Source organism: Xenopus laevis, chromosome 8S (genome assembly GCF_017654675.1).
Source record: "Xenopus laevis strain J_2021 chromosome 8S, Xenopus_laevis_v10.1, whole genome shotgun sequence".
NCBI classification, from domain to species: domain Eukaryota; kingdom Metazoa; phylum Chordata; class Amphibia; order Anura; family Pipidae; genus Xenopus; species Xenopus laevis.
Window position 1 is genome coordinate 44,407,181 of NC_054386.1, and position 26,328 is coordinate 44,433,508.

General features: G+C 37.7%; 1 protein-coding gene across 1 annotated transcript; it reads right to left on the reverse strand.

Annotated features, from left to right (window-relative positions):
• Positions 1 to 1,241: 1,241 nt before the first annotated feature.
• On the reverse strand, positions 1,242 to 18,356 carry myh3.S (myosin, heavy chain 3, skeletal muscle, embryonic S homeolog). Its single transcript, XM_018232900.2, has 40 exons — positions 18,326 to 18,356; positions 16,761 to 16,970; positions 16,513 to 16,656; positions 15,710 to 15,866; positions 15,258 to 15,285; positions 15,062 to 15,176; positions 14,023 to 14,115; positions 13,879 to 13,942; positions 13,698 to 13,796; positions 13,437 to 13,540; positions 13,211 to 13,349; positions 13,015 to 13,133; positions 12,791 to 12,940; positions 12,535 to 12,705; positions 12,153 to 12,459; positions 12,008 to 12,078; positions 11,391 to 11,478; positions 11,176 to 11,293; positions 10,895 to 11,018; positions 10,545 to 10,681; positions 9,653 to 9,908; positions 9,315 to 9,557; positions 9,057 to 9,233; positions 8,818 to 8,963; positions 8,605 to 8,695; positions 8,135 to 8,524; positions 7,919 to 8,045; positions 6,101 to 6,219; positions 5,786 to 5,982; positions 5,499 to 5,682; positions 5,217 to 5,382; positions 5,000 to 5,124; positions 4,530 to 4,838; positions 2,660 to 2,863; positions 2,437 to 2,562; positions 2,193 to 2,363; positions 2,006 to 2,110; positions 1,792 to 1,887; positions 1,349 to 1,483; positions 1,242 to 1,263 (listed from the first exon to the last, which is right to left on the reverse strand). The coding sequence occupies exons 2-40, from the start codon at positions 16,959 to 16,961 to the stop codon at positions 1,246 to 1,248; spliced, it is 5,814 nt and encodes a 1,937-aa protein (XP_018088389.1). The 5' UTR covers positions 16,962 to 16,970; positions 18,326 to 18,356; the 3' UTR covers positions 1,242 to 1,245.
• Positions 18,357 to 26,328: the final 7,972 nt, after the last annotated feature.

Here is a 26,328-nt window from a genome sequence, read left to right on the forward strand (position 1 = left end):
AGAAGCATTGCTGGTGCATCTGTTGCAGTAAAGGGCTAAGCTAACAGCAGGTACCATTTAGGTTTGTTTATCCAACTTTAGAATCCAAATTTTGCAGTTTCCTCTTAAAGATGCCCACATATACTATATGAGTGGCTTTCAGACTAATTGTGTTCAATTCCCATGTTGTGGTTTGTATTAGATTATAACGATGTTACAGGTATATTAAATAATTGTTGTATCAGCCGTTGTTGCAAGAATTTCTAGGTCAGCGAGTGTTCACCCCATATGGAACTCACATTCAGGTTAACTTTAGACTATAGGCATGGCCTATTAGCTATATTTAGAGGCGCTAATAGGCCCTGCACTAGAGGAACCTCAAGGGTATACAACCTTAATTTCAAAGAAAAAGATTAAAGTGAAGTGTCTGGCAATGGAAATATATAACTGACAAAGACTGTATCAGATCAGAAATAGGACCAATGGCTAGAATCCAAATAGTTAACAGTACATATACAGGAGATATAGAACCATGCTACAGCAGCATCTAAGGTGGTGGGCTTATCTATCAAAATATATTTAAATTAAAAAAAGTCTGAAGAATCCATGATAAGACCTTATTTATTATTAAAAAAAGCACGATTTAATCGGATTGGGGACAAACACAAATTTTTTCCCCAAATCTCTAGATTTTTTTGGGCTTTTTCCCAAAAAGCCCAAAAGTTTTGGATTTTTGTCCAAAATAGTCAAATTTTTGGGCTAATTCCAGCGCAGACCGCAGAAACTTCCAAATAGGATAGAGGCCTCTCCCATTGACTTATATACAAACTCGGCAGGTCTGAGATGTCAGATTTTTGGATTCTGACTTTTTCCACCCTTTGAGTATAATAAATCTTGAAAATTTTAGGGGTTTTTCCACTAAAAATTCAGATTTTACAGTAAAAAAAACTTAAATTTTTTTTGAGTTTTTTGGCATTCAGACTTTAATAAATAATCCCATAAGTGTAGAACATCATGCCCCTGGTTCAAATATATAGAGGAAAGGTAATAAGTGCAGGAAAGGGTAAAATCTCCAAACTTAAAAAGAAAGTGGATTGCCTAGTGGCATGCTTGCTCTGAAATATAGCTCTAAGCAAAAAATACTACAACCACAGTTTTCAAAGCATCAAAACATTTATCCAAAGGAAAATAATGTAAGGGGATTCAGATAAGGGATATTAAATATGAAAAGTGTCCATTCCTCTTTCTTCTGTCCATGACAGGTCTTCACTCTTCAGATTCTTTCTGTTAAATGAAGAAGAAGCAGGTTATTAGTAACATAATGATGATATAATATTGCAGTAATACTGCTAATGTTGGGTTTACATACCTTGCCTCCGATATCGCGGCTTTTTGCCCTCAGCTTATTTACTTGAGATTCAGCGATATCAGCTCTCTCTTCTGCTTCCTCAAGCTCATGCTGCACTTTCCTAAAATGGCTCAGGTGGGCATTGGCTTGTTCATCCTGGTAGAACATTCAGTTAGCATAATTAATTAGGAACCTCTTTTGTTTGTAAAATCCAAAACTCATTATTGATGCATGATACTATTTAATTATGAAGTGTTGAGGAGGTTGATCACTTGAGTTTAAAGTTATGTTTTCACGTGGCTTGCATGGCTTGAATTTTCAATTTTAATAAAGTCTTCCATTTAAAAAAATGCAAAATGTATAAATGAGAAATAACTTTTACAGTCAGCTACAAGAATCAAAAGCAAACTAGGATCTGGCACTTTGCCATGATTTGTATTCAGATAAATTATATTTGTACTTACAGACTCCTCGGCCTGTCTTTTGTAGGCTTTAACCTTCAGCTGAAGTTTGTCCACCAGGTCCTGAAGTCTCAGAACATTCTTTCTGTCTTCTTCAGTCTACAAGAGAAAAAACAAATTATTAACATATACAGTTCAGTCCAGTGAATTAAACTTTGGTTTATCTGAAGAGATCGATCTTCACTTTGTTATAAAGCACAAGGACAGATAAGGTTACCTGGTAAGTGAGTTCCTTCACCCTTCTCTCATATTTGCGAACACCTTTTATGGCTTCAATACCGCGTTTCTGTTCACTGTCCAGCTCATTTTCCAATTCTCGGACCTGGAAGTTGCATAAATGAATATATTTTGTTTTGTAATGATAAATTTGTTTTATTTGCCTTCTTACAGATTGTGGTATTTACCCTGGTTTCTAGTTTCTGCAGCTGCTTCTTGCCACCTTTCATAGCCAGCTGTTCAGCTTCATCCAAATGATGCTGCAGGTCCTTCACTGTCTGTTCAAGATTCTTCTTCATCCTCTCCAAGTGGGCGCTGGTGTCCTGCTCCTTCTTCAGTTCTTCAGCCATAAGAGCAGCCTTTAAAGAAACAAAGTGTTGTATAGTAAACAGTTGAATTCATCAGTAACACTTAACACAGGGAAGCACTTACATCTATAATGGCCTTTTTGGCCTTCTCTTCAGCATTTCTGGCTTCTTGTACAGCTTCCTCAGCTTCATTCTGGAGCTGTGAAATGTCACATTCAAGCTTCTTCTTGCTGTTAATAAGACTTGTATTCTGAAATAGACCAATAAATTTAATGTTAAGTTTGTATCAGATGTAAACATGTTATCTTTGTTATTTTATCCTGACCCATGTGTCTGAGCATATTTACCTGTGAGTGCAGTAGCTGTATGCGTTCACTAGAATCAAGAAGTTCCTGTTCAGCAACCTTACGAGATCTCTCTGTCTGTTCCAGAGCAGACCTGCTCTCTTCAATTTCAGCTTGTTGCAAGTTATTTCTGCGTTCAATCACAGCAATTTGTTCTTTCAGGTCTTCCTGTCCCCTTAGTGCATCATCCAACTGAAGCTGGGTGTCCTATCAAAGATGCATTAACTCAGAATGACAATACCTGTAAATACATCATTATTCTATAACAGTGCTGTCCAACTTATATGGTACAGAGGGCCGGAATTTTTCTAATCTACATGGTGGATGGCCGATAATGGAAGCCAATGTTAGCCACTCCCTGTTTTAGACCACACCCACTTTAAACCACACCCATGTTACCGCAAGACCATGTCCACATTAATAGCACACCAAAAAACCAGATGGTTAGTGCTCACTGCAGGGATCAGGGCCAGAACTAGGGGTAGGCAGAGTAGGCAACTGTCTAGGACGCCCTTATTGAGGGTCACACTTTTAATGTTTTTTTTTTTTTTTCAAGCGTTTATTTAATCATTTGATTCAGTAATCATGGTCACTCAGTCGGGTGGAATCCCCCTCCTTCACCTTCTCCCTCTTACCAGAAAGTAATAGCTCCTTCTGTGCGGTGCGGCAGTGCAGCGCGACATGCGTATATGCGTCAATGACGTCACTGATGTGATTGGGTGACAGAGAGAGGCAGAGAGCTGACGGCCTGCTTGGTGTGGCTCGCGCTTGCTGCTCTCAGCCTTGCACAGTTGCACTGAACTGAAGACATTCTTTCTATTACTGTGAAAGTGTGAAGCTTCATGCTGGCACAGCCAGGCATAGATTGGGCTGGGGGCCATATGTTTGCTGCTGGGCTGGGCACTGGCACAGGTACATAAATACTTGGGGGCAATTTGATGTGATCAGATTTATTTTTGGCTGCTGCTGACACAGGTAACGATTGGGGGCAATATGATGGCTGCTGGAGGGCTGTATGATGGATGGATGCTGAGCTTGCTGGTACAGGTATGGGTACAGTATAATGGATGGCTACTGGCACAGGTATGGGGGGCAGTATAATGGATGGCTACTGCCACAGGCACAGGATGGGCTGTATTATGGATGGCTGCTGGGCTTGCTGGTACAGGGGGCAGTAATATAATTGAAAAAGTGTTGTACATTTTCTTTAAATCCATATGCCTCTTCCTCCCCTGTGTATAATACAGTACCCCAGCATATGATTAAATACCTTAGGGGCCCCTAACAATAATTTTCAAATGCTAACAAACCCCCAGAACAAATACCAGGCTTATGTTCCATAGGGATCATAGGTAAGGCAGAGTATGGCAAACACAGGGTGCAAAGAGCAGACAAAGTATGACACACACAGGGAACATAGGGAAACAGAACAGAGCAGGAGACAGGAAAATCAGGACCAGTCTAAGATGTACTACAAACAGTGACACAGTGCTGGTGCCCTATTAGCATTTTGAATAAATTGTGAACAATTTGGGCAGTTTCAGTCTTGGTCTCAGGTGTGAACCCAGAGCTTTAGGATATAAACTATAGAGGTGTCACAAGCGTGAACAATGCAGGGGGGGATTACACGTGTGAACAATACAGGGGATTAGTATGAATTTGATGTTTAAACAATGCAGGGGCCAGTCAATGTCTGTAGTGATACCTTTTAAAGTTTACAAATGGTAAGCAGACACAGCAGGTAGACTTTGATATGGAGGGCCACATAAAGGGGGGTCGCGGGCCGGGGCTGCCAGTTGGACAGCCCTGTTCTATTACATAAATACAATAAAATTAATTGAATTATAATATTTATTATGGTTTTTATGGCTACCTTGTACTGAGCCTGTACATTCCTAAGCTGTTTCTGTGCCTCAGCAGCTTGGTGGTTGGCATGGCTGAGCTGGATCTCTAAATCATTCAAGTCTCCTTCCATCTTCTTTTTCAGTCTTAGAGCATCATTTCTGCTTCTGATTTCAGAGTCTAATGTGGTCTGCATGGTATCAATAGCTCTTTGGCTGTTTCTTTTCAGCTGGTCAAGCTCCTCATCTTTCTCTGCAATCTTTCTGTCCACCTCAGATTTCACCTGGTTCAGCTCAAGTTGGATACGTAGGATCTTGGCCTCTTCATATTCAAGAGATCCCTTTTTAAAGAAAAAGTTTAAAAAATAATTAAAGACTAAAATATTAAATTGTCCCAGCCATGTTACTTTTGATTTTGTTACTATTTATATAAACACACAACCCTGAAATTCACTATGAATTTATGTAATTGATTGTTATTACTATAACTTTTTAGTCATACCTCGGCTTCCTCCAGGGCAGCCTGAAGATCATTCTTCTCTTGCTCCACCTGCTTCTTGGCTTTCTCCAGTTCGTTGATTGACTTTCTACCTTCTCCAATCTGTTCTGTCAGATCTGAGATTTCCTCTGAAAGAGAGATAGGTAATTGTTGCTATTAGTTTTACAGTCTTATTTTCAAATATAAATGTTTCAGTTGACTCAGACTGAAATGAACATACGCTGTAGGTTCTTGTTTTCACGTTTCAGGGTCTCAACTTGTTCCAGGGATTCTTCATAAGCATTCTTCATCTTGAAGATTTCTGTGCTCAAGCTGCGAGATTCTTTTAGAGCTGCCTCCAATTCAGCTTGTCCTTCCTCATACTTCTGCTTCCATTCTATCAGGACCTATTTATTACAAAATGGAAAATACATTGCAAGTCATATTCTATGTGGTTTTTATAAATACATTTTACATATACCAGAAAATGATGTAACTATGATTCAGAAAATATATGATGTACCTTATCAAAATTCCTCTGCTTCTTATCAAGAGCTGCTGCAGCGCCATTTGCTTTGTCTACATCAACCATCAAATCCTCCACTTCAGACTGCAGCCTCTGTTTAGTCTTTTCTAAGGAGGCACATTTTGAGTTCACAGCCTCAACTTGCTCCTCAGCTTCCTGTAAACGCTGGACAAGCCTCTTTCTGATTGAAAAAGATGTAAAGATGTAGAAAGATGTAGAAAGATGTAAAATAGTTCTCTCGCCAAATATTGTTCTGTTCTGTAGAGTAATATTTGTAAACTTACTTGGCTTCTTCCAGCTCCTCAGTACGCTGAATGGCATCAGTTTCATATTTGGTCCTCCATTGGGAAACCTCACCATTGGCTTTGGACAGTGAGCGCTGGAGCTCAGCCTTTGCTTCCTGTTCCTCCTCAAATTGCTCGCGGAGCAAGTCACAATCATGGCGGGCAGATTGCAGTGCATGAGCAAGAGCATTCTTAGCCTGAAAATATGATTAACAGTTTTTATAAGGAGTAAAACTGCAGCTTGGAAGGAAAGAAATCACATTTCTACAACACAATATTAAACATTACAGTGTTTTTATGAACTAACAAAGTTACCTTTGTCTCCTCCTCAAGTTGTCTCTTCAGTTCTTCAGTTTGCTGGGTAAACCCCTGCTTTCCTCTGGAGAGGTGAGAAATCAAAGATTCCTTCTCTTCAAGCTGACGGGATAGCTCATCTAAATATCATGAAAATGCAATGGTTTTTTTTTTAACAAACCTTTATATATATTGCACAGGCTTTAAAGTCTGATTGCATTTTACAGACATTGACTATTTTAGATACATGCTGAGAGACCATGATGTGAACTTTTTCAGTATCTGCGTTTATAATAATTAAGGGTGGTGACAGACGGGAGATTAGTCGACAAATCTTCTGTACTGCGGCCAACTAATCTCCCCAAAATGCCTTCCCGCCAGCAAATCGTAGCGATTCATATGCCATCCCACCAGCGATTCATATTATTGCCAATGGGAAGACATTAGGGGAGATTAGTCGCCTGCAGCAGAGCGTCTGCCACAGCCCAAAAAGGGTGGTTGTGAGAAGCAGCATGATTATGTAATAGAGTCAGATAGAAAGCAGCCTAATCATATATTTGCATATTTAAAAGTTGGTGTTAAACAGTACTGATATTTTTAGGCTGTGATACAAGTATGGGACCTGTTATCCAGATAACAGATCTATCAGTAATTTAGATCTTCGTAGCTTAAATCTACTAGAAAATAACGTAAACATTAAATAACCCCAATAGGCTGGTTTTGCTACAATAAGGATTAATTATATCTTAGTTTGGATCAATTACAAGCTACTATTTTATTATTACAGAGAAAAAGGAAATCGTAAATATTTGGATTATTTGATTATAATGGAGTCTATGGGGCAAATTCACTAAGATGCGAAGCGCCGAATGATAGCGTTAATTCGCTAGCGTTTGGCATTTTCGCTACTGTGCAAATTCACTAACGAACGCTGGCGCAGTTTCGTTAGTGTTACTTCGCAACCTTACGCCAGGCGAATTTTCGCTAACGACGAAACTTGCGCAGTGTACTGAACGCTACCTTTTACGCTAGACTTCCTTCGCCACCTCAGACCTGGCGAAGCGCAATAGAGTAGATAGGGATTGTTTAAAAAAAAGTAAATTTTTTTTCTAAGTCCCAAAAAAACGCTGGCGTGTTTTCTACATGATGGCTGATAGGCTGAAAAAGATCGAAAATTTTTTGGGGCTCCCCTTCCTCCCCCCTACATTTCCTGACTCATGGCAACTTACCTAGACAGTGGGCACATGTGTAGGGCAAAATAAATTTTTTATTTGGTGATTTGAAGGTTTTCTAAGCATTTGTAGTGCAGATACGTGTTTCTCCATTGAAATTTGAATTTCGCGCCGTATGCAAATTAGCCTTCGCTAGCGTAACTTCGCTTTATATAGCGAATCAACGCTAGCGCAACTTCGAACCTTACGCTACCCCTGTGCGCAACTTCGGATTTTAGTGAATTTGCGGAGCGCTGGCGAAACTACGCCTGGCGAAGTGCGGCGAAGTTGCGCCTGGCGCAACTTCGCATCTTAGTGAATTTGCCCCTATGAGAAACTGCCTTTCTGTAGTTCAGATCTTTCTGGGTTTCCAGATAACAGATCCCATATCTGTATAATGAAACCACTGTCTAGTTATTGCTGTTCCACACACAATTGTAAACATTACAGGCCAAGTATGCAAAATATGAAACAAAATAATGGTCAGAACAGATTTTTCTTTATGTGGGCTATTTAGCAATAAAGCTATCATTTCTAAGTTGCTCTCTTAAATATAAATGGTACTATTGTGTTACCTCCTCCCTGCAATAGAACTGAAAAAATGCATATATATAAATGTTATGCTCACCATTTTCAGTTTGCAAGCGAGCTTTCTGGGTTGTAAAGTCATTGAGGAGACGCTGGTGCTCATCATCCTTAGCCTTAACCTCACTTAGTTGATCCTCAAGCACACGGTTCACTTTTTCAAGGTTGGCCTTCAAAAATTAAGATTGGCATTGTGATATTAATTCTGAAAATTTTAGAATAATATATATAGTTAAAATGCCAAACATTATTTTTATACCTTTGATTTGGAGACATTCTCTAAGTTGCTGGCAAGATCATCTATCTCCATCTTCAGCTCACTCTTTTCCTTCTCCAGCTTCTGTTTTACACGCTGCAGGTTATCAATTTGTTCCCCAAGCTCAGCTACACTGTCAGCATGCTTCTTGCGCAGGGCTCCAGCAGTGGCTTCATGCTGTAGGCTTGCCTCTTCCAGGTCACGTCTCATTTTCTGGAACTCAGTTTCGCGTTTCTTGTTCATTTCAATTTGGGCAGCTGTTGCACCTCCAGCTTCTTCAAGTCTTTCACTGATCTCCTCAAGTTCTCTGGAAAGATCTGCCCTCTGCTTCTCAACCTTTCCGCGAACTGCACGTTCAGCCTCAATTTCTTCCTCAAGTTCTTCAATACGAGCCTAAAATATAATTATGGTATTGGGGGGCAATAATTTATTTTATTGCCCTGCGCAGAACATTTGTTTTTAAAATAGTGTACCTGCAGTTCTTTGATTTTCTTTTGCAGCTGAGAACCCAGTGTTTGTTCATCCTCAATTCTTTCTTGCAGCTGGCTTATTTCAAAATCTTTCCTGTATTTGTTAGATCATTTAGATCAATTTAGTAGTTTACTATGGGTATTTGTTAATGTACAGTTTGCATGTTCCTTTACTATCGTATTGTGATTTCATAGAATGCATAGAAAAATGCTCACTTTTTAAGTTTTTCCTCAGCTTGCTGTTTATCATTTTCAAGATCCATGACTGTTTCTTGAGACAATTTCAAATCGCCTTCTACTTTCCTCTTAGTTCTCTCTAGGTCAAGACGAAGTTTCTTCTCTTGTTCCAGAGATCCTTCCAGCTGTTTAGAGTTGTGAAAATTAGGGTTAAAGTTATGTTGGAAAAGGCCATGAAAGAAATATTGATATTGAAATCAGATATTAAATATACTTACATCATCAACTTGCTGTTCCAGTTTAATTTTGGCCTTTGTCAAAGAACTGACTTTATCCTCTTCTGCCTGTAGGTCATCAAGTGTCTGCTGGTGAGCCTCCTGGAGGGCCTTCTTCTCCTTGGAGAGCTTGGAGATGTTCTCATCAAGAGTTGCCATTTCTTCAGTAAGGTTCTTTACCTAAGAGTGGGGGTAAAAGTTTATTCAATACTTTTCTGAAGTCACAAACTCGATGCTCGGTATTTAAATAAAGTCTCTCACTTTGTTTTCTGTGGCATGCTTCTCTTTTTCTACTTTGGACAATGTAAGTTCCAGATCATCAATGTCTTTTTTCAGTTCAGAGCATTCGTCTTCCAACTTCCTCTTCTTAGCTGTCAGCTCTGCATTGCTCTCCTCTTCATCTTCAAGCCTTTCAGTTAACTCCTTGACTTTAGATTCCAGTTGGATTTTAACTTTGATGAGGCCTTCACATCTTTCCTCAGAATCAGCCAAGGTTTCACTTTCCTATTTGGATATGAGAGATATACCAGCATACTTCATGTGAAGAGAGTTATATTTAATTATTAAAAAAAAAATATTTTGTAGTTTGAATTTCTAACCGATTGAACTTGCAGTGCTAAATCATTCTTCTCCTGCAATAGGGCAACCATTTTCTGTTCTAGTTCTTTACTCTTTGCTTCTGCCTTGGACAAAGCTTCCTTGGTCTGCCCAAACTCCTCCTTCATGTTTGCCATCTCTTTCTCAGTTTCCGCACTCTTCAGAAGAGGTTTAATCTTAAAGTACAGTTTCATCCATGGCCAGTGTTTAACATTCATAAATGACCTGAGATTGTACTGGATGATATAAATGGACTCTCTGTTTAGAAAAGGAAATTTATCAGTGTATACCTGAGATTTTTATTATTTTCTTAATCTCTATGTTTTGAGTACAACCCCATTCCTAAAACATTTCTGACACTGTGAAAAATGTAAATAAAAAGATAATGGCATGATATGCAAATGCTTTAACTCCTATATTTAATTACAAATAGTACAAAAACAAAATATCAACTATTGATACTGAGAAATGTTATTGTATTTGAGTGCTGAACTGGCCTGCCTATACTCCTGACTTATCACCCATTGAAAACATTTGGCACATTAAGAAACAAAAAATATGACAAAGGAGACCTGAACTACTGAGCAACTGAAAACCTTTCTCAGGCAAAAATGAGACAACTACAACTACTACATCCATTGGCTTCTTCAGTTTCCAAATGTTTTGTGATACAAAACAGTGGAAAACACGTCTTTACCAACTTTTTTTTGAAACGTGTTATTGACATCAAATTCAAAACAAGTGTATATTTTCCAAAAAAACAATAGCATTTCTCAGTTTCAATATTTTATATGCTGTCTTTGTACTACTTGCAAATAATTCCATTATCTTTTTATATTTTAAACAGTGTCCCAACTTTTTGGAAACAGGGTTGTAGATCATGTAAACAAATACTTTCGTTCCGTCATTTTCTTGAATTCCATCCTCATCAAGAAACCTCTGCAAAGGGCCTGTGTGCGAGTGATAAGTTGGGCCAACTTTTCATCTCTCATTTCTTCCAGAGTACCCAAAAGTCCAGCTTTGAAGAACACCTTTAATAAAGTTAGATAAAAAAATGTATTATAAGCTATTTACTGGTAAAAAATACAGTCATTCTTCAACAACAAGTAGAACTACTTTGTATCATCAAATAAATATGTTCTCAAAATCATGCACAACTGAGTCTTACTGCAGTACCAGTCTGTAACACTAACATGTTCAGCAAAAAGTTTATACAATTCTGTTTACACAAAGCATTTCTCTACCTTGGTATGCCCAAGTTTGTACTGATTATGATCAATATCAATTGAACCCAGAAGCTTCTCACAAGCCTTCTTGCTGTCAATGAATTGTCCCTCTGGAATTGCACTAGCATTCAGGATTTTATAACTAAAAAAAAACAATACGAGTTAAGTAAGTTTCTGAAAAACTTTGCAATACAAAACTTAAGCTAGGAATACTACTTTTATATCTAAATTAAATTACATTTAATTGAATTCAAAATTATTTTTCTAAAAAAAACTAAATGTACATTTTAGATATTCACCGTTGTTTGAAATCACCATAAATGATTCTACTTGGGAATCCCTTTCTGCAGATTCGAATACCCTCCAATACACCGTTACATCTCAGCTGGTGCATGATCAGGTGGTTGTCCATAATACCTGGTTATAGTACGAATGTTTAGTGTAAGGTCCATAGCATAGGCAAGTAAATAATTTATGTGGTCTTCTAAAAAGTAAATCTAAATGGATACTTTACCAGGAGTCTTAGTCTCATTTGGAATCAAGCAGCGGACAAAGTGAGGGTGGGTACTTTTCAGGTTGGTCATCAGTTTATTCAAGTTTTCCTGTAGCAATTACATCAATTAAAGATAGGGATGCCCTGAATCCACTATTTTGGATTCGGCTGAACCCCTGTATCCTTCACGAAAGATTCGGCTGAATACCAAACCGAATCCTAATTTGCATATGCAAATTAGGGTGGGAAGGGGAAAACATTTTTTTACTTCCTTTTTTGTGACAAAAAGTAACACAATTTCCCTACCACACCTAATTTGCTTATGCAAATTAGGATTCGGTTCGGCCAGGCAGAAGGAATCCGAATCCTGGTGAAAAAGGCCGAATACTGGCCTAATCCCGAACCGTATCCTGGATTCGGTGCATCCCTATTTAAAGATAATATAAACTTCAAATTTAAATGATGCAAATATCCATTTATGTACAATTAATCAATTTAGTTTATTAGTTGCTAGTCCTAAAACACACTATATAAAATACTATTATTACAATATAATAACCATTGTATTTACTAAAAGATTTTTTTAAAAAATATAATTTTACATAAACCTCTATTACTGGGTGTATATCATTACTAACCCTGAAGAGAGCAGACACAGTCTGGAAGGATGATCCCTTCTTCTTCTTTCCACCCTTGCCACCAGCTTCAGCTATGTAAATACAATAGGATGATCAGTATCATAACCACCACATCATTTAAAAACTGCAAAATGTTGTTCTATACCCTCAGCTGCAGCATAGGTGGAGTAGAGCAATGATAGAAGTTTAAGTGAAGACTTCTGGTAAAGTTGGACTACAGATTCATTCAGTGGGTCCTTGTTCTTTTCAAGCCAGCCAGAAATGTTGTAATCCACAGTACCAGCATAATGCACCAGAGAGAAGTGAGCTTCAGCCTTTCCTTTGCCAGGCTTTGGCTTTTCAAAATTCTTGCACTTGCCCAAATGTTGCTCATAGAGCTTGTTCTTGAAGGAGGTGTCAGTGGCCTTGGGGAACATGCACTCCTCTTCAAGGATGGAGAAGATACCCATGGGCTGAAAAAGCAAGCAATTAGTGAATGTATTTTGATATAGGGAGGTAATTAAAATGAAAAGACATTGCTTACTCACCTTCTCAATAAGCTCGATACAGGCAGCCAAATCCATACCAAAGTCAATAAACTCCCAGTCAATGCCTTCCTTCTTGTATTCTTCCTGTTCCAGGACGAACATGTGGTGATTGAAGAACTGCTGCAGTTTTTCATTAGTGAAGTTGATGCAGAGCTGCTCCAAGCTGTTGAACTGAAATAACATAATAGTGTTGAAATTACCACATTTACATCCTGAAGGGAAACAGTTGATAAGATATAACATAATTTGAATTTACATCAAAAATTTCAAATCCAGCAATATCCAGGACACCAATGAAGAATTGTCTTGGTTGTTTGGTATCCAGCTGTTGGTTGATACGTGTGACCATCCACAAGAACAGTTTTTCAAATACAGACTTGCAGAGGGCACCAACAGAGTTATAGACCTGCAGGAAAGCAAAAATATTATCAGATTCTAAACAATAAGATTTAACTTAATGTTAATATTTCAGATCATTACCTGTGGGACAGTTTGACCCTTTGTCACAAATTCATTACCGACTTTCACCCTTGGGTAACACAAAGCTTTGAGCAAATCAGCAGAGTTCATGCCCATCAAATAGGAAATTTTATCTGCCACTAAAGAAATGATGACAGATTTATATTAATTTAATAAAATGGATGCACACTCATGCCTTCAATATCAAATTACTAACCCTCTGTGCCCTCTGGCTCAGCCTGTTCCTCTCTTTGCTTTTGCTTGAATTTCATGTTGCCATGGTGCATGACAGCGCCAGTAAGTTTGTAGATGCCGTTCTTTTCCTCTGGGGTGAAACCCAGTATGTCAATGGCATTCTGAGTAAGCAAAAATATGTAAATTTCAGTTCATTATGTTGAACAATATACATTTCTTATAACACAGAATTGATTGACATTACTTACATCAGTGGCCAGGAGTTCCTCTTCATCATTGATACTCTTCACAACAATCTCACCCTGGCTGACAGATGGAAAGTCGTATGGGTTGGAAGTCACGAGAAGCATTTCTTAAAAACAAAGAGAGCCCAGTTATTGAACATAATATGTTTGTTAACCTAATGCAATAGTATGTGTGTTGGTTATGAAAGTATATATTAAATAAGGCTTTATGTGGTATTATTACTATTTTAAGTTGAGCAGAATTTTTGTATATGCAGACATTACCAACAATCTCTGGTTTTTTGTTTGTCATAATCTGATAGAAAATGTGATAGCTTCTTTCAGCTGACAGCTGGAATGTAACTCTAGACTTTTCCAGAAGATCTGTAGATATAGACATAAATTGATAAGTCAAAAGTAACAAAAAAGTAATACAAGGCAAACCAATGGGTAGAATTAATCTTACATGTTTCAATATCAGCAGATGACAGTTTCCCTGTAGTGCCAAAGTGGATTCTGATGAATTTACCCTAAAGGTTATATTAACAGTTTAGAAAACAGGTATCCAGATAACTGGTATACAGGAGACAGATTCTGTCAATAAACTTACAAAACGTGAGGAGTTGTCATTTCTCAAAGTCTTGGCATTACCGAAGGCTTCCAGTAGGGGATTGGCCTGGATGATTTGATCTTCCAGAGTCCCCTAAAATTAGTAAAAGGTGTCTTTAACTACAAACTAAAACAGGTCTTCAAAATATGTGGAAATGTTAACACTGCCATATATTATTTAAAGGTAAATAAGCAAGGAAATTCAAGATCCCTACACAATCCATTTAAGCAGATAACTATGTACATATGTGTGTGTGTGTGCATTAAGTATAAACCTTGGTTTTAAGATGTTGTACCGTGTTAGCCATTGAAAAATTGGCCCTAGAATGTGGCCTGAACAGAGACAGGAGTTTTATGTCCAGATATTACTTTAACTAAGGGATATAACACCAAAAACAGCTAAGGACAATCTTCATCTTGAAAAGACGCTTTCCTTAAGTTGACTTCACCTCACAAAAAGGTGCTGACTGTACTAATGTTTGCTTCCTTAATTAAAGCTAAAGTGCTCACCATTGGGGTCTTGTCAATATCTGGGCTGAAGTATTGTCTTACCCTTACCAATTCCTATTTGTAATTTATTTGTTACAATTTGGACGTGTGAAGTGGATAAATTCTGGTTCCATATGTAATCCCACTCAGTGGAACCCTTAACTGCATCTTTACTTTTTTCTTGTACAATTCCTAATTTGCACTGTTGTGTTAACCTTACCCTATTTTGTCTAGGTCTAGTTTAAACTATGTGACCTGACTGAATCCAGACCCCTGGACTATTTACAACCCACCCTAATTACTTTTATTATCTCTACAAGTTATCTCTATTTATCTGTAAATTTCTAATTTATTGCCCATAAACCTTTTTTCAATGATCTAGCAATATATATATAATGTGCCTTTCCAGCCTTTCATTTGTATTTTGCCTGATGAAGGGGCATGTGTGCTCCAAAAGCTTGCAATTGTTACTTATTCAGTTAACCAATAAAAGGTATCGCCAAACTTTACATTTTCGGTATAAACGCTGGGGAATCTCAATGCATTAGTACCTGCAAGCTGTTGATGGGTTCCTTCTTTTTTCCAGAGTCACCAAGTGCAGCAATTGTTGCAAAGTACTGGATGACACGTTTGGTATTGACAGTCTTTCCTGCACCAGATTCTCCACTGGGAATAAGAATAAAAAGTTTAGTTCTATTTTTTAATCACTTAAATTATTTAAAAATAAATAATGAAAATGTTACTTACGTAATAAGGACAGACTGATTTTCACGATCTGCAAATATAAATTAAGGCAATTAGTGATTGTCACAAGTTTTAATTTTAAGCTATAAACAGGGAAAGATCTAGATAATCTAGATCAGTGATCCCCCAAACAATGGCTCGCAAGCAACATGTTGCCCACCAACCACTTCAGTGGCTTTAAAGCAGGTGCTTATTTTTGAATTCCAGACATGGAGGCAAGTTTTGGTTGCATGAAAAACAGATGTACTGCCAAACAGAGCCTCCTATAGGCTGCCTCTCCACATAAGGGCTACCAAATAGCCAATCACAGCTCATATTTGGTACCTCCAGGGACTTTTTTTGCTCCGCAACAAGTTTTACATTTGAATGTTGCTGACAGATAAAAAAAAAAAAAGTTTGGGAACCATGATCTGGATAAATATTAAAAAAACTATAAAGAATGAAGAAGTTTTTACCTGTCAACATGAACTGGTAGGCATTATCAGAAAGGGAAAAGATGTGAGGTGGGGCTTCCACACGCTTCTTCCCTCTGTAGCCAGCAACAACCTCTGGGTTGTACACTGGTAGCCACTTGTAAGGATTTACAGTGGCACAGAAAAGGCCAGAGTAAGTCTAAAAAATAAAATTGATATAGGAAGACTTATAATAATAAAAAAAAGACTTCTAACAATGTCAATGCTCCTCAAAAATAAAAACAAGCATGATACAGCACATAGCAACATCAGGCTTTGGTTAATTTATTGTCTTTGTACATTAAAAAATTCTAATCATTATATTTTATTGATGTCCTATAAAGGCATCAACAGTTTATAATAATTTGTATAAAAGTCTGAGCTAAATCCTAATTTTCTTTTGCGACTCTTTCTGATTGAAAAGATAAATAGTTATGTTTTTAAAGAACCAATTTTACACAGTATATCAGTATAGGTATGGAGCTGTTATCCAGATTGCTTGAGACCTAGGGTTTTTCAGATAACAGATCTTTCCATAATTTGGATCTTCATACCTTAAATCTACTTGAAAATTATGTAAACATTAAATAAACCTAAAAAGCTGGTTTTGCTTCTAATACGGATTAATTATATCTTAGTTTGGATCAAGTACAAGGTACTGATTTATTATTTCAGAGAAAAGGGAAATAATTTTTAAAAAATTGGATTATTTAATTATAATGGGGTCTATGAGAGATGGCCATTTCATAATTCAAAGCTTTCTGGGTTTCCGAATAACGCATTTCAAACCTGTATCAATAACTTACATAGATCATCCATGCTGCATAACGCTCTTTGAGATTGTACAGCACAGAGGCCTCATTCAGATGAGTCATCATAGCCATGTCTTCAATTTTATCGAATTTAGGAGGATTTTGGGGGTAAACTTGATCTTCCTTGACAGTTACAGCCTGGAATAGAAAGAGATAAAATGGGTGGAAATTAAGCAAACTGCAATTTAAGTTTTATCTAATGAGAAATACATTCGCAGTTCATTTGTCAAACATATACTTACCCTGCCATCGTCAGTCTTTACTGTGACTTTGTCACCTTCTCGTGCTGTAACCATACCTTTAACATACAATTCCTTTGCATCATCTACGAATACAGTGTTCTTTGCATCGAAGGGTTTGCTCTGGGCCTCAATTCTTTCTTTCTCACTCTTGCGGAGAAATTGGGCGGCCTCCCCAAATGTGGCCATTTCCGCGTCTCCCATAGTTGATGGCTTCTACAATGTTATATTATGATCATGTTATTAATACTTCACCCATGCTTTTTGTAAACAAATACAAGATACATAAACATATGTAATGGGGTCAAGTAATGTGTATTAACAAATATATATATACACACACACACACACACAAGTTGGATGATATGAAAAAATATATATACTCCTAGTCCTTGTGTGGTTCAGCCTCTATTTTCTGCTTAAGTTGTGCCCATGGTGCTTTCATTGCTTAATGTCAACTTCCACCCTCCTAATGCAAATGATTTATTAAAAGAGAAGTGTGAATTATTTGGTGCAACACTGTCCAGCCTGTTAGGGTTAGTAAAGTAAAGTTTGTTATAAAGCGAAAAACAACCTGTGAAAAAGAATGACATTTAATAATTCTGACCATTAGAAGTGGAATTTTACGGTGATGGCATTGGGGCAGAGAATGCACTATTTCATAAAAAAGAACAGTTTTGTAATTTACAGGAACAATGTATTTGCTGAGAGATTTTTGGTGAGATTAAACATGCCTGTATACACAGAGAGTATATTATTCATTATCTATACAACGTATACATACACATAGCAAAGTAGTATAATGGCAAAAAAACACAACTTTCCTTCCATACATAAATAAAGCTCAAAGTTAAAAGATACACCTCATTATTTTTTACTATAGTTCAGTGCAATTGTTAAACTCTGAACTAATTCAGAGACAAACATATGAATTTGACTGCTTAAAATTGGTACAAAAATTGTTTTGATAAATGTACCAACTCGTGTAAAACATTCCTGAAAAATTTCCTGACACAAAAATTCTAAATTTTAATTCTCTAATAAAAATGTCAACTGTTGGAAATCCCCTCAGCATGGGAACAGTGAACTATTTAGTGCTACTCTTTCAATTCCAGTGCAAGTAAGGAAAGCAAGGCTTGTGCTGCCTAGGTCCTCAGCCATTAAAGAAGGTAGAATTCATTATTCACAAGGGGTATATTTTATTGGGAGAATGGGACTATTAAAATCCCTTTCTACAACTGGTGTAATGGAAAAAGTTCTAAATGTTGAAAATAAAAACAAACGAATAAAACAACATTTTATGCTGTAGTACAGACTGAGTTTGAGAAAAAGGCAATCATTTTCTAATGAGCAGGTCCCATTTTGACTCCTACTTTTGGTCACTATTTGCATGCCATTTGTATCATAAAAGGGGGTCTTGTAAATTTTTGTTAAAATGATCATTAATAAATAATAAATAATATAATAACAATATTAAATAAATCTATTATTAAATAATAAATACAAACTCTGTTTTATATAAAAGTATTTTAAACATTTCTAATACTAGTTTCAAGTAAGATGTTCACTTACTTTTCAGTACAGATGAGGATGAAAAAATGACTGATGCCCCTTTAAAAAGAGGAAAACAAATAAAAAATCTGTTTCTGTCAGGAACTGTAATTTTTGTATGTATAATACTAATATACAATATGCTGCAGTAATGTATGTATAGATAACATGTGTAAAGAGTTAATTAAGCATATAAAATATGTGTATTCTTACAATTACAAGGGATTTTTAGTAGTAAAATAATTTTATATTTAAGACATTTAAATTGTCAATTTTGATTGTAAATTTTACAAAATGCAGTATACATATGTTTAAAAGTTCTGACTTGTTATACATTGAAAGGAAAGACTAGAGCTATAGTGTTCTGTTGAATGTAATAGTTCATGCATTGGCAAACCCTCAAACCCAGCCATTAGTGTACTGACCTGAAACTGAGAGGTAAAAGTCCAAAGGAACACGGGAGGCTTTTATAAAGCTGCTCACAATGTGTGCTCAGCATTATGCCCTGAAGAAAAAAAGGTGTCCTAATTTCCATAATGGTGAACCTAGTCCCAAAATTGCCTGTTGAAGGATGTTGAGAACAACTGCTGCTATCAACCAATCACTTGGTGAGGGGGATTGGTTTTCACTGAGCTCAGGAATCTTAGAATCAAGCAAAATGTGTTGTCAAAATAGACCTACTATTCTACTGTATTGTAAAATACACTGTGCTGTATTGTAATATATTATAGTAATGTAATACAGTATTGTATTACTGTAGCACTGCTCCTGTAAGCTCAGACAGTCAGCACTTTCTTGAAAGTGTGTGTGGGAATACTTCACTGATTCCTGTAACTTTACATTTATGTTAAGCATACAATATAATCCTTAAATTAATACTCAACCCTCAATTAAGAAAAGCCTACCTACTAACCGAGATAGCCCCCCTCCCTGTTCCCCCCACATACTTCAATAGTCCTGAAAATGTCCCTAAAATATTTCTCACCTATAAGTGGCCCCACACAAAACCAATTGAAACCAACACCAACTGTGAGTTTCTTGCTAGAAACATCTATTTTTATTATTGAGACTTCTGTTTCTACTTTTGTGCATGTGTAGCTAACAGCAAACCTGAGATGAGTGAACTGATGCAACACAAATCATTCTTTACCTATTTACCTTTTGGATATACAGCAAATCCTGTAAATTCAACCCAAGGCTAGCTTAACTGTTTAGTTGCCCAAGTGCATGCTAGTAGACAGAGTCTGACTGGGCCAGTGGGACACCGCGAAAAAACCTGGTGGGCTGAAGCCCTTGTGGGCCCCACTGATCCAGACCCGATCCCTACATGCCCTCTGCTGGGAGTAGGGGCTGGCGGTAGATGAGTGGGCAAGCTGTGGGGGCCACAGAGTGGATGTGGGGGCCCCAGGAGTAGTAGTCCCAGTGGGCCTTGCACACCCCAGTCCAACCATGAGTAGATGTGGCAATATATGAGAAACTGTTGGTTTTTATCAATATTTGTAATGGAGTAAAAAGTATTTTTACTTTTTTTTTATTTTTTTTAGATGAAGAGAATTCTTTATTTGCCCCATAAGTGAAACTATGTGTATAACTATTCAGTGAATCTATATGTGTTTCCTGGAATCTGAGGTAGGGCATCACAAGTCTCCTAATTAGAGAAGTAATGCTCAGAGGGATACAGTTAAGTTCTTATGCATCTTACATAAGTTACTGTTACTGATGATGATGATGAGACATTTGCACATTTGGATGTACCATTTTCTGTTCCCTGAGCCATTCTACAGAATATGTACAATATGCCAAATGCCCCCCATCTGTGCAATGGAAGTATAACTTCTATCACACTTACAACAGAGCAGAAGGTGGTTTCCCAAAACAGTAGCGAGAATAATAAATGCAGCTGTATGCAAAGCAAGAACAAAGCTGCAAAAAGTGGTAACTGGTTTTCTGCTATTTAATTTGGCCACAGTTTGTGAAAGCTGAACTAGGCAGAATTTTATAAGTAAGTTGTTTATGGATTTATAGATTTAAGCTGGCAACACATGAGCAGTATACCTGCCAACAATGGATTATTATGGCTACCCCTTATGTTCCTACTTGACCACACCCAGTTATAGCCAAATACATCCCTGATCTGTCCAAAAGCCAAGCCTATTTTCCTGTAAGCCCTGCTACTTTTGGAGACTGTAGATGTGAATTATTGGGAAGTATGTGTAGACCACTTAATTTAGTGAGGAGGCCACATTAATGGAGGATCAAATCATAATGACCTTACTATTTAGTCCCCAGACCAATGATTCAAGGGATATAACATGGGGGTAACAGAGAGGGTTATGTTGATCATTGGATGCTGTCCTCAATTGACATATATCCAATGTCTCTGGACCCATGCATGAGTTAATAAGCTGCTGAGTGGACAACAAGCAACAGTTTGTGTTAACAGGGACAGCACTGCAGCATGCGGTCCTATAGGAGATATAAACAGGCTAGTATAGGCCAGGGCAGCAATGTCCTTAATCAAACCTGGTGTGGTTTTCTAGCACGAAAAGGCACAAATACATAATATAATGACTATGAATGCATAATGTCAGTAATTTCTTGACTGTATCATTTTATAAACTTCTAAAAATAGAAATTCAAAAAATGCTTTGCTTCTTCGGAAAAAATGTGTGCTTGCACAAAAGCAATTTGCACCTGAAGTGAAGTGATTTAAGATAAAGTGTATGCACGGTTGCATCTGTTTGTGTTGAATGCAACACATTTGCACCAATAAAATTGCCCTGTTGCACCCGCAATTTCACTAGAATTTTGGGGAAACAAACTCCTCATTGCTGAAAAAAACATGGCAATTCCTCTCCAAATTACATTTTGTACATTGTGTCAAAGTAAGCGAATGTGCCTAATTGTTTGCAAAGAAACTAACTTGCCCTTTCCATGGAATATATAGTGCAGCTGTGGCTCAGACACCACCGCCATATTTGAGCTCTCAATGTAGATTTACAGCCCAGCACATAACTTTTTAGTAAAATTACTGGACAACATTACTACAGAACATAGCTTTCTTCTCTTGCAGAGATTGGGACCGTAGCCTAAATGAAAACTAGTGTTAAAGTAAAACAGAGACTATGGGGGTTATTTAATATTCCTATTAGTCTGAATACTAAAAACTCAAAATTACAGGTACAATCTACTCTACTTTTTAGTCAAATACTCAGGTTAAGAGGATTGTAAGAAATCCTAATATTTTACCTGGGAAAATTGCTGATGTCAAACAAATATTACTTGAGGGGCTAGTAAACAAAGATAATTCTGGAAGTGGAACAGAAAATACACGTAGAAACCCATGTTCCTATGCAAAGCTTGTGCACAGTATAACAGCTTTATCAAGGGTGAACATTTGATGCATCCCAGTACAGGTATGGGACCTATTATCCAGATTGCTCAGGACCTGGGGCTTTCCGTAATTAGGATCTTCATACCTATAAGTATACTAGAAAACCATGTAAACATTATATATATAGGCTGAGTCTGCTTCCTATAAGGATTAATTATATCTTAGTTTGGATCATGTACAAGATACATTTTTATTATTACAGAGAAGTAGGAAATAATTTAAAAATATTTGGACTATTTGAATAAAAGTGTATGGGAGCCTTTCCGTAATTCAGAGCTTTCTGGATGATAAGTTTCCAGATAATGGATCCCATACCTGTACAGGTAAAGCCATTGCAATTTCTGGCTATTATACCTAACTGATTAACTTTTTTTAGTAGATTACTTAAAATGCCTCTGCGAACTTGGCACACCCTAATAAATTTAGCAACTATGGTATATGCAAAAAAATGCTTTAACATGCGTTAATGTTTACATATATATAGCTATATACCTATATTACATAGCATGTTCACAGTGCAAATGAGCAAACACGTTAAAGCTGACATGTGCAAAAGGTGAGAAACCTTGTTTCAGAAAAACCCCTTTCTCAAGGGATTTCTCTTGGCTATGTAAGACCATTCAATGTGACAAGGACAGCATAAGCATAGGAAAGCACAAATCAGATATTGCCACAAATAAAAATACTTCTGTAGCAAGACTTTTTATAGAGAAAGGCCACAATACATGACAATTTTGGTTTCAGATACTTAAACATGGTCCCAGGCCTAGTAGGAGAAGTAATAGAAAGAGGAGGGTTTTACAACATGGAAATATAAATAGGAGGACATTGGCATATGAATACCACTGGTTTCTGTGAAAGATGGTCTGTAAATTGTATTACTACTTTTTTAGCTAAACTCCTATTAGTTGTTATTTTTGGGCTACTATCTATATCCTTTATTGGGGCTCTCCAATATGGTGAATTTTACTCCTACACTCTATGAATAAGTCCTTAAATCATTTCAGTAGTGGTTATAACAATTTTTTACTTGACCTGTGATCCTTAATTGCAGTTCTCATTGGATATCTTTACATCAACTAATTTTAGTTTTAAACCATTTCTCTATTTCAATTAGGATATGATGTTACAAACACGTCTATGCACTGGGATTTTATGCTGTGTGAATGAACTACATGTACCGTCATTGCAGCCATATCATTCTGATAAAGAAGGAATAACTGATAATTTCTAGTGTTCCAATACCTTTGGGCAGATTTACTAAAGAGCTACTTGGAAGGTTCCGCCACACTTTGCCCAACTTCATCAGACGTTAATTCGCAGCGCATAAGCTTATTTACATCTCGGCAGATGAAAATTCATCAGCACAAGCATATCTAATCAAACTTTCGCTATCGTTACTAGCGAAATTTCGTTAAAGGAGAAGGAAAGCCCCAGGGCGCAAAACCCCTCCCCCCCTCCCCTGTGATGCCCCCCCTCCCTCCTCCCCCCTGGCCTACCTGTCCCCCTGGGCAAATGCCCCTAACTTGTTACTTACCCCTCTGCGCAGGTCCTGTCCACGGAGTTCGCAGTCGCCATCTTCTCCCACGCGCGTCTTCTTCCTGCTCTGACCGGCGTCTTCTGGCGCATGCGCAGTAGGAACAGGTACCGGTACAGCTCTATTGCGCATGCGCCGAATGTCACGAAGTGAAATCGGAAAACTTTGTGACATTCGGCGCATGCGCAATAGAGCTGTACCGGTACCTGTTCCTACTGCGCATGCGCCAGAAGACGCCGGTCAGAGCAGGAAGAAGACGCGCGTGGGAGAAGATGGCGACTGCGAACTCCGTGGACAGGACCTGCGCAGAGGGGTGAGTAACAAGTTAGGGGCATTTGCCCAGGGGGACAGGTAGGCCAGGGGGGAGGAGGGAGGGGGGGCAACACAGGGGAGGGGGGGAGGGGTTTTGCGCCCTGGGGCTTTCCTTCTCCTTTAACACACGTATGCTTAGGTCAATTTAAATAGGGAGGGTAAAACTTTGCCCTTGCTGTCAGCTTAGAAACAAAAGGTAGCGAATTGTCCGCTATGCCTTTTAGTAAATTGGCGATATTCCTGCAAAGCTCGGTTTTGGCAAATTTTCCCTAGCTATGGGCACTTTGCCCTTTAGTAAATCTGCCCCCTAGTCACATGGGTTTATACAACTGTACTGTAAATAGTAAATTCTAATCTGTGTGCACCTCAGACAGTAATGCACAAATTATTTATTGCTTTAGGTTGTGAATGTGACTGCAGGGATGCCCCCCCCATAGTGTAACATTAAAGGGATACTGTCATGGGGAAAAAAAATTTTTCAAAATGTATCAGTTAATAGTGCTTCTCCAGCAGAATTCTGCACTGAAATCCATTTCTCAAAAGAGCAAACAGATTTTTTTTATATTCAATTTTGAAGTCTGACATGGGGCTAGACATATTGTCAATTTCCCAGCTACCCCAAGTCATGTGACTTGTGCTCTGATAAACTTCAATCACTCTTTACTGCTGTACTGTAAGTTGGAGTGATATTACCCCTCCCTTTCCCCCCCCCCAGCAGCCAAACAAAAGAACAATGGGAAGGTAACCAGATAGCAGCTCCCTAACACAAGATAACAGCTGCCTGGTAGATCTAAGAACAACACTCAATAGTTAAAACACATGTCTCACTGAGACACATTCAGTTATATTGAGAAGGAAAAACAGCAGCCTGCCAGAAAGCATTTCTCTCCTAAAGTGCAGGCACAAGTCACATGACCAGGGGCAGCTGGGAAATTTACAAAATGTCTAGCCCCATGTAAGATTTCAAAATTGAATATAAAAAAATCTGTTTGTTCTTTTGAGAAATGGATTTCAGTGCAGAATTCTGCTGGAGCAGCACTATTAACTGATTCATTTTGAAAAAAATGTTTTTTCCCATGACAGTATCCCTTTAATGCTGCAACCCTTGTTATTAATGCAGTAAATATTGTATTTACTTTTTACATTGTTCTTTCCTGGTCCACTAAAAAACATAAAATGGATGTTATTGTATAATAAGGGGGTCATACAATTACTCTTTTTATTTACTAGATCTTTCCCATAGACACAAGGGAATCCATTCAGATTAGAAGAAAGGAGGTTCCAGCATGAGTTCCTGCTTGAGCACTGTGGCTAGTCCCTAGCTCTAGCTTCTGTACTTTTGCCTCTCCTGTTCCAGCTCCAGTCCTGTTCCTGTACATCAGTTCTTCTGAGCCTGTTTTTGTTTCTAAGCCAACTCTGTCCTGCTCCTACCTGTCCTGTTTCTGACTGGTCACAATAGCTAGTCCTTGCCTTAGGGACCCGTTGCCCATGCAATCCCTTACAAACCCTGTCTAAGGAAGAAGGGTGACCTTTTGTTTGAGAAGGCTACCAATAGAAGGTTTTCCATTGGAGAAGTTGAGTCTTAAGTGTAAATAAAATTGGAATTTGTAAGGTCAAAGGCTAAATGTCCTATATGGGTCTCAAAAGATCCAGTTATTTTTCAGTTACCAACGTTTTGATATTTTGCCCACTTTGGCTTATTTATGTCTAGCCAACCTTGCTATAGATCATGAAACAGATCAGAATTTCAGAATGAATGGCCAGATCTGCCCCTTGTGTCCAACATAAAGTTCAACATAAAGAATGCTTAAGGATGATAATAAGCAATGTGTACTACAATCACTTTAAAGAATGTTTCACTAGACCGATTAGATCATCAGCAAACCATCTATGGAAATTAGTTGAAAAGTTGGCAACTATACACTTAGCTTATATTGGTATCTGTATGAGCACTTGGCAAGTTTAACCGTATCTATTTGGAAGTGCTGCTTACCCTGCTGTTTAGCTACTAAAGCATTAACCATGTCACAATAGTCATTTAAAGCACAAAAAAGTGAATATTGCAACTCTGAATTCCCATAGTAGAAAGATAACACTTTCATTAAGGCTGATTGACTACCCAAATTGGCCATTGTCCTTCACTTCAATTGGAAATGCTCTGAGCTACTCTAGATAGAGGACACTGTATTTTAACCTTTACCAGCCCTCAACATAGCTAGGCAAGGGGCAAATCCCAACAGAGCATACATTATTTTTGCACTCAAACGGGCCCTCGTTAGAATAGTGGCGTAAGTGTATTGAAGTACAACTATAACTCTCAGGTGATATAAACTCAATTGGGTGCCAGTGGTTCTTAAACACAAACAAAAAACTTTGGTGAATATTATGATTTAGGATAACTTTGCAATTTATCCCATATTGTTTTATGTATCTGATATATAATATTTCAATAGCAGAAGAGGCAACAATGCAAAATAATAAACTCACTCCAATAGAATGCAAATTAGGTAAAACACATCAAAGGGTAGAATCTTATTCATAGGTTAAAGAAGAATGTAAAAAAAAAATTAATGTAAACAAGGCACGAGCGTCAGATGGCATACACCATTTAGACCAGCCACTATTTGGATACAGAGGGTGGCTGTTAATGGTACATTCTCTACTTGGAGTAAGGTTCTTAGTGGGGTCCCTCAGGGCTCAGTATTGGGTCCACTTTTATTTAACTTGGTCATTAATGACCAGATCAGACACACTTCCATTGTACTTGTGTATTTTGC

Excerpts from the sequence above, each read along its gene's own strand:
- myh3.S (XM_018232900.2), bottom strand. The coding sequence starts at position 16,961 with ATGGGAGACGCGGAAATGGCCACATTTGGGGAGGCCGCCCAATTTCTC. Across the intron at positions 8,525-8,604 it reads AGAAAATCAAAGAACTGCAG|GCTCGTATTGAAGAACTTGA; the intron begins GTACACTATTTT and ends ATTATATTTTAG. Across the intron at positions 1,484-1,791 it reads AAAGACAGGCCGAGGAGTCT|GATGAACAAGCCAATGCCCA; the intron begins GTAAGTACAAAT and ends ATGTTCTACCAG.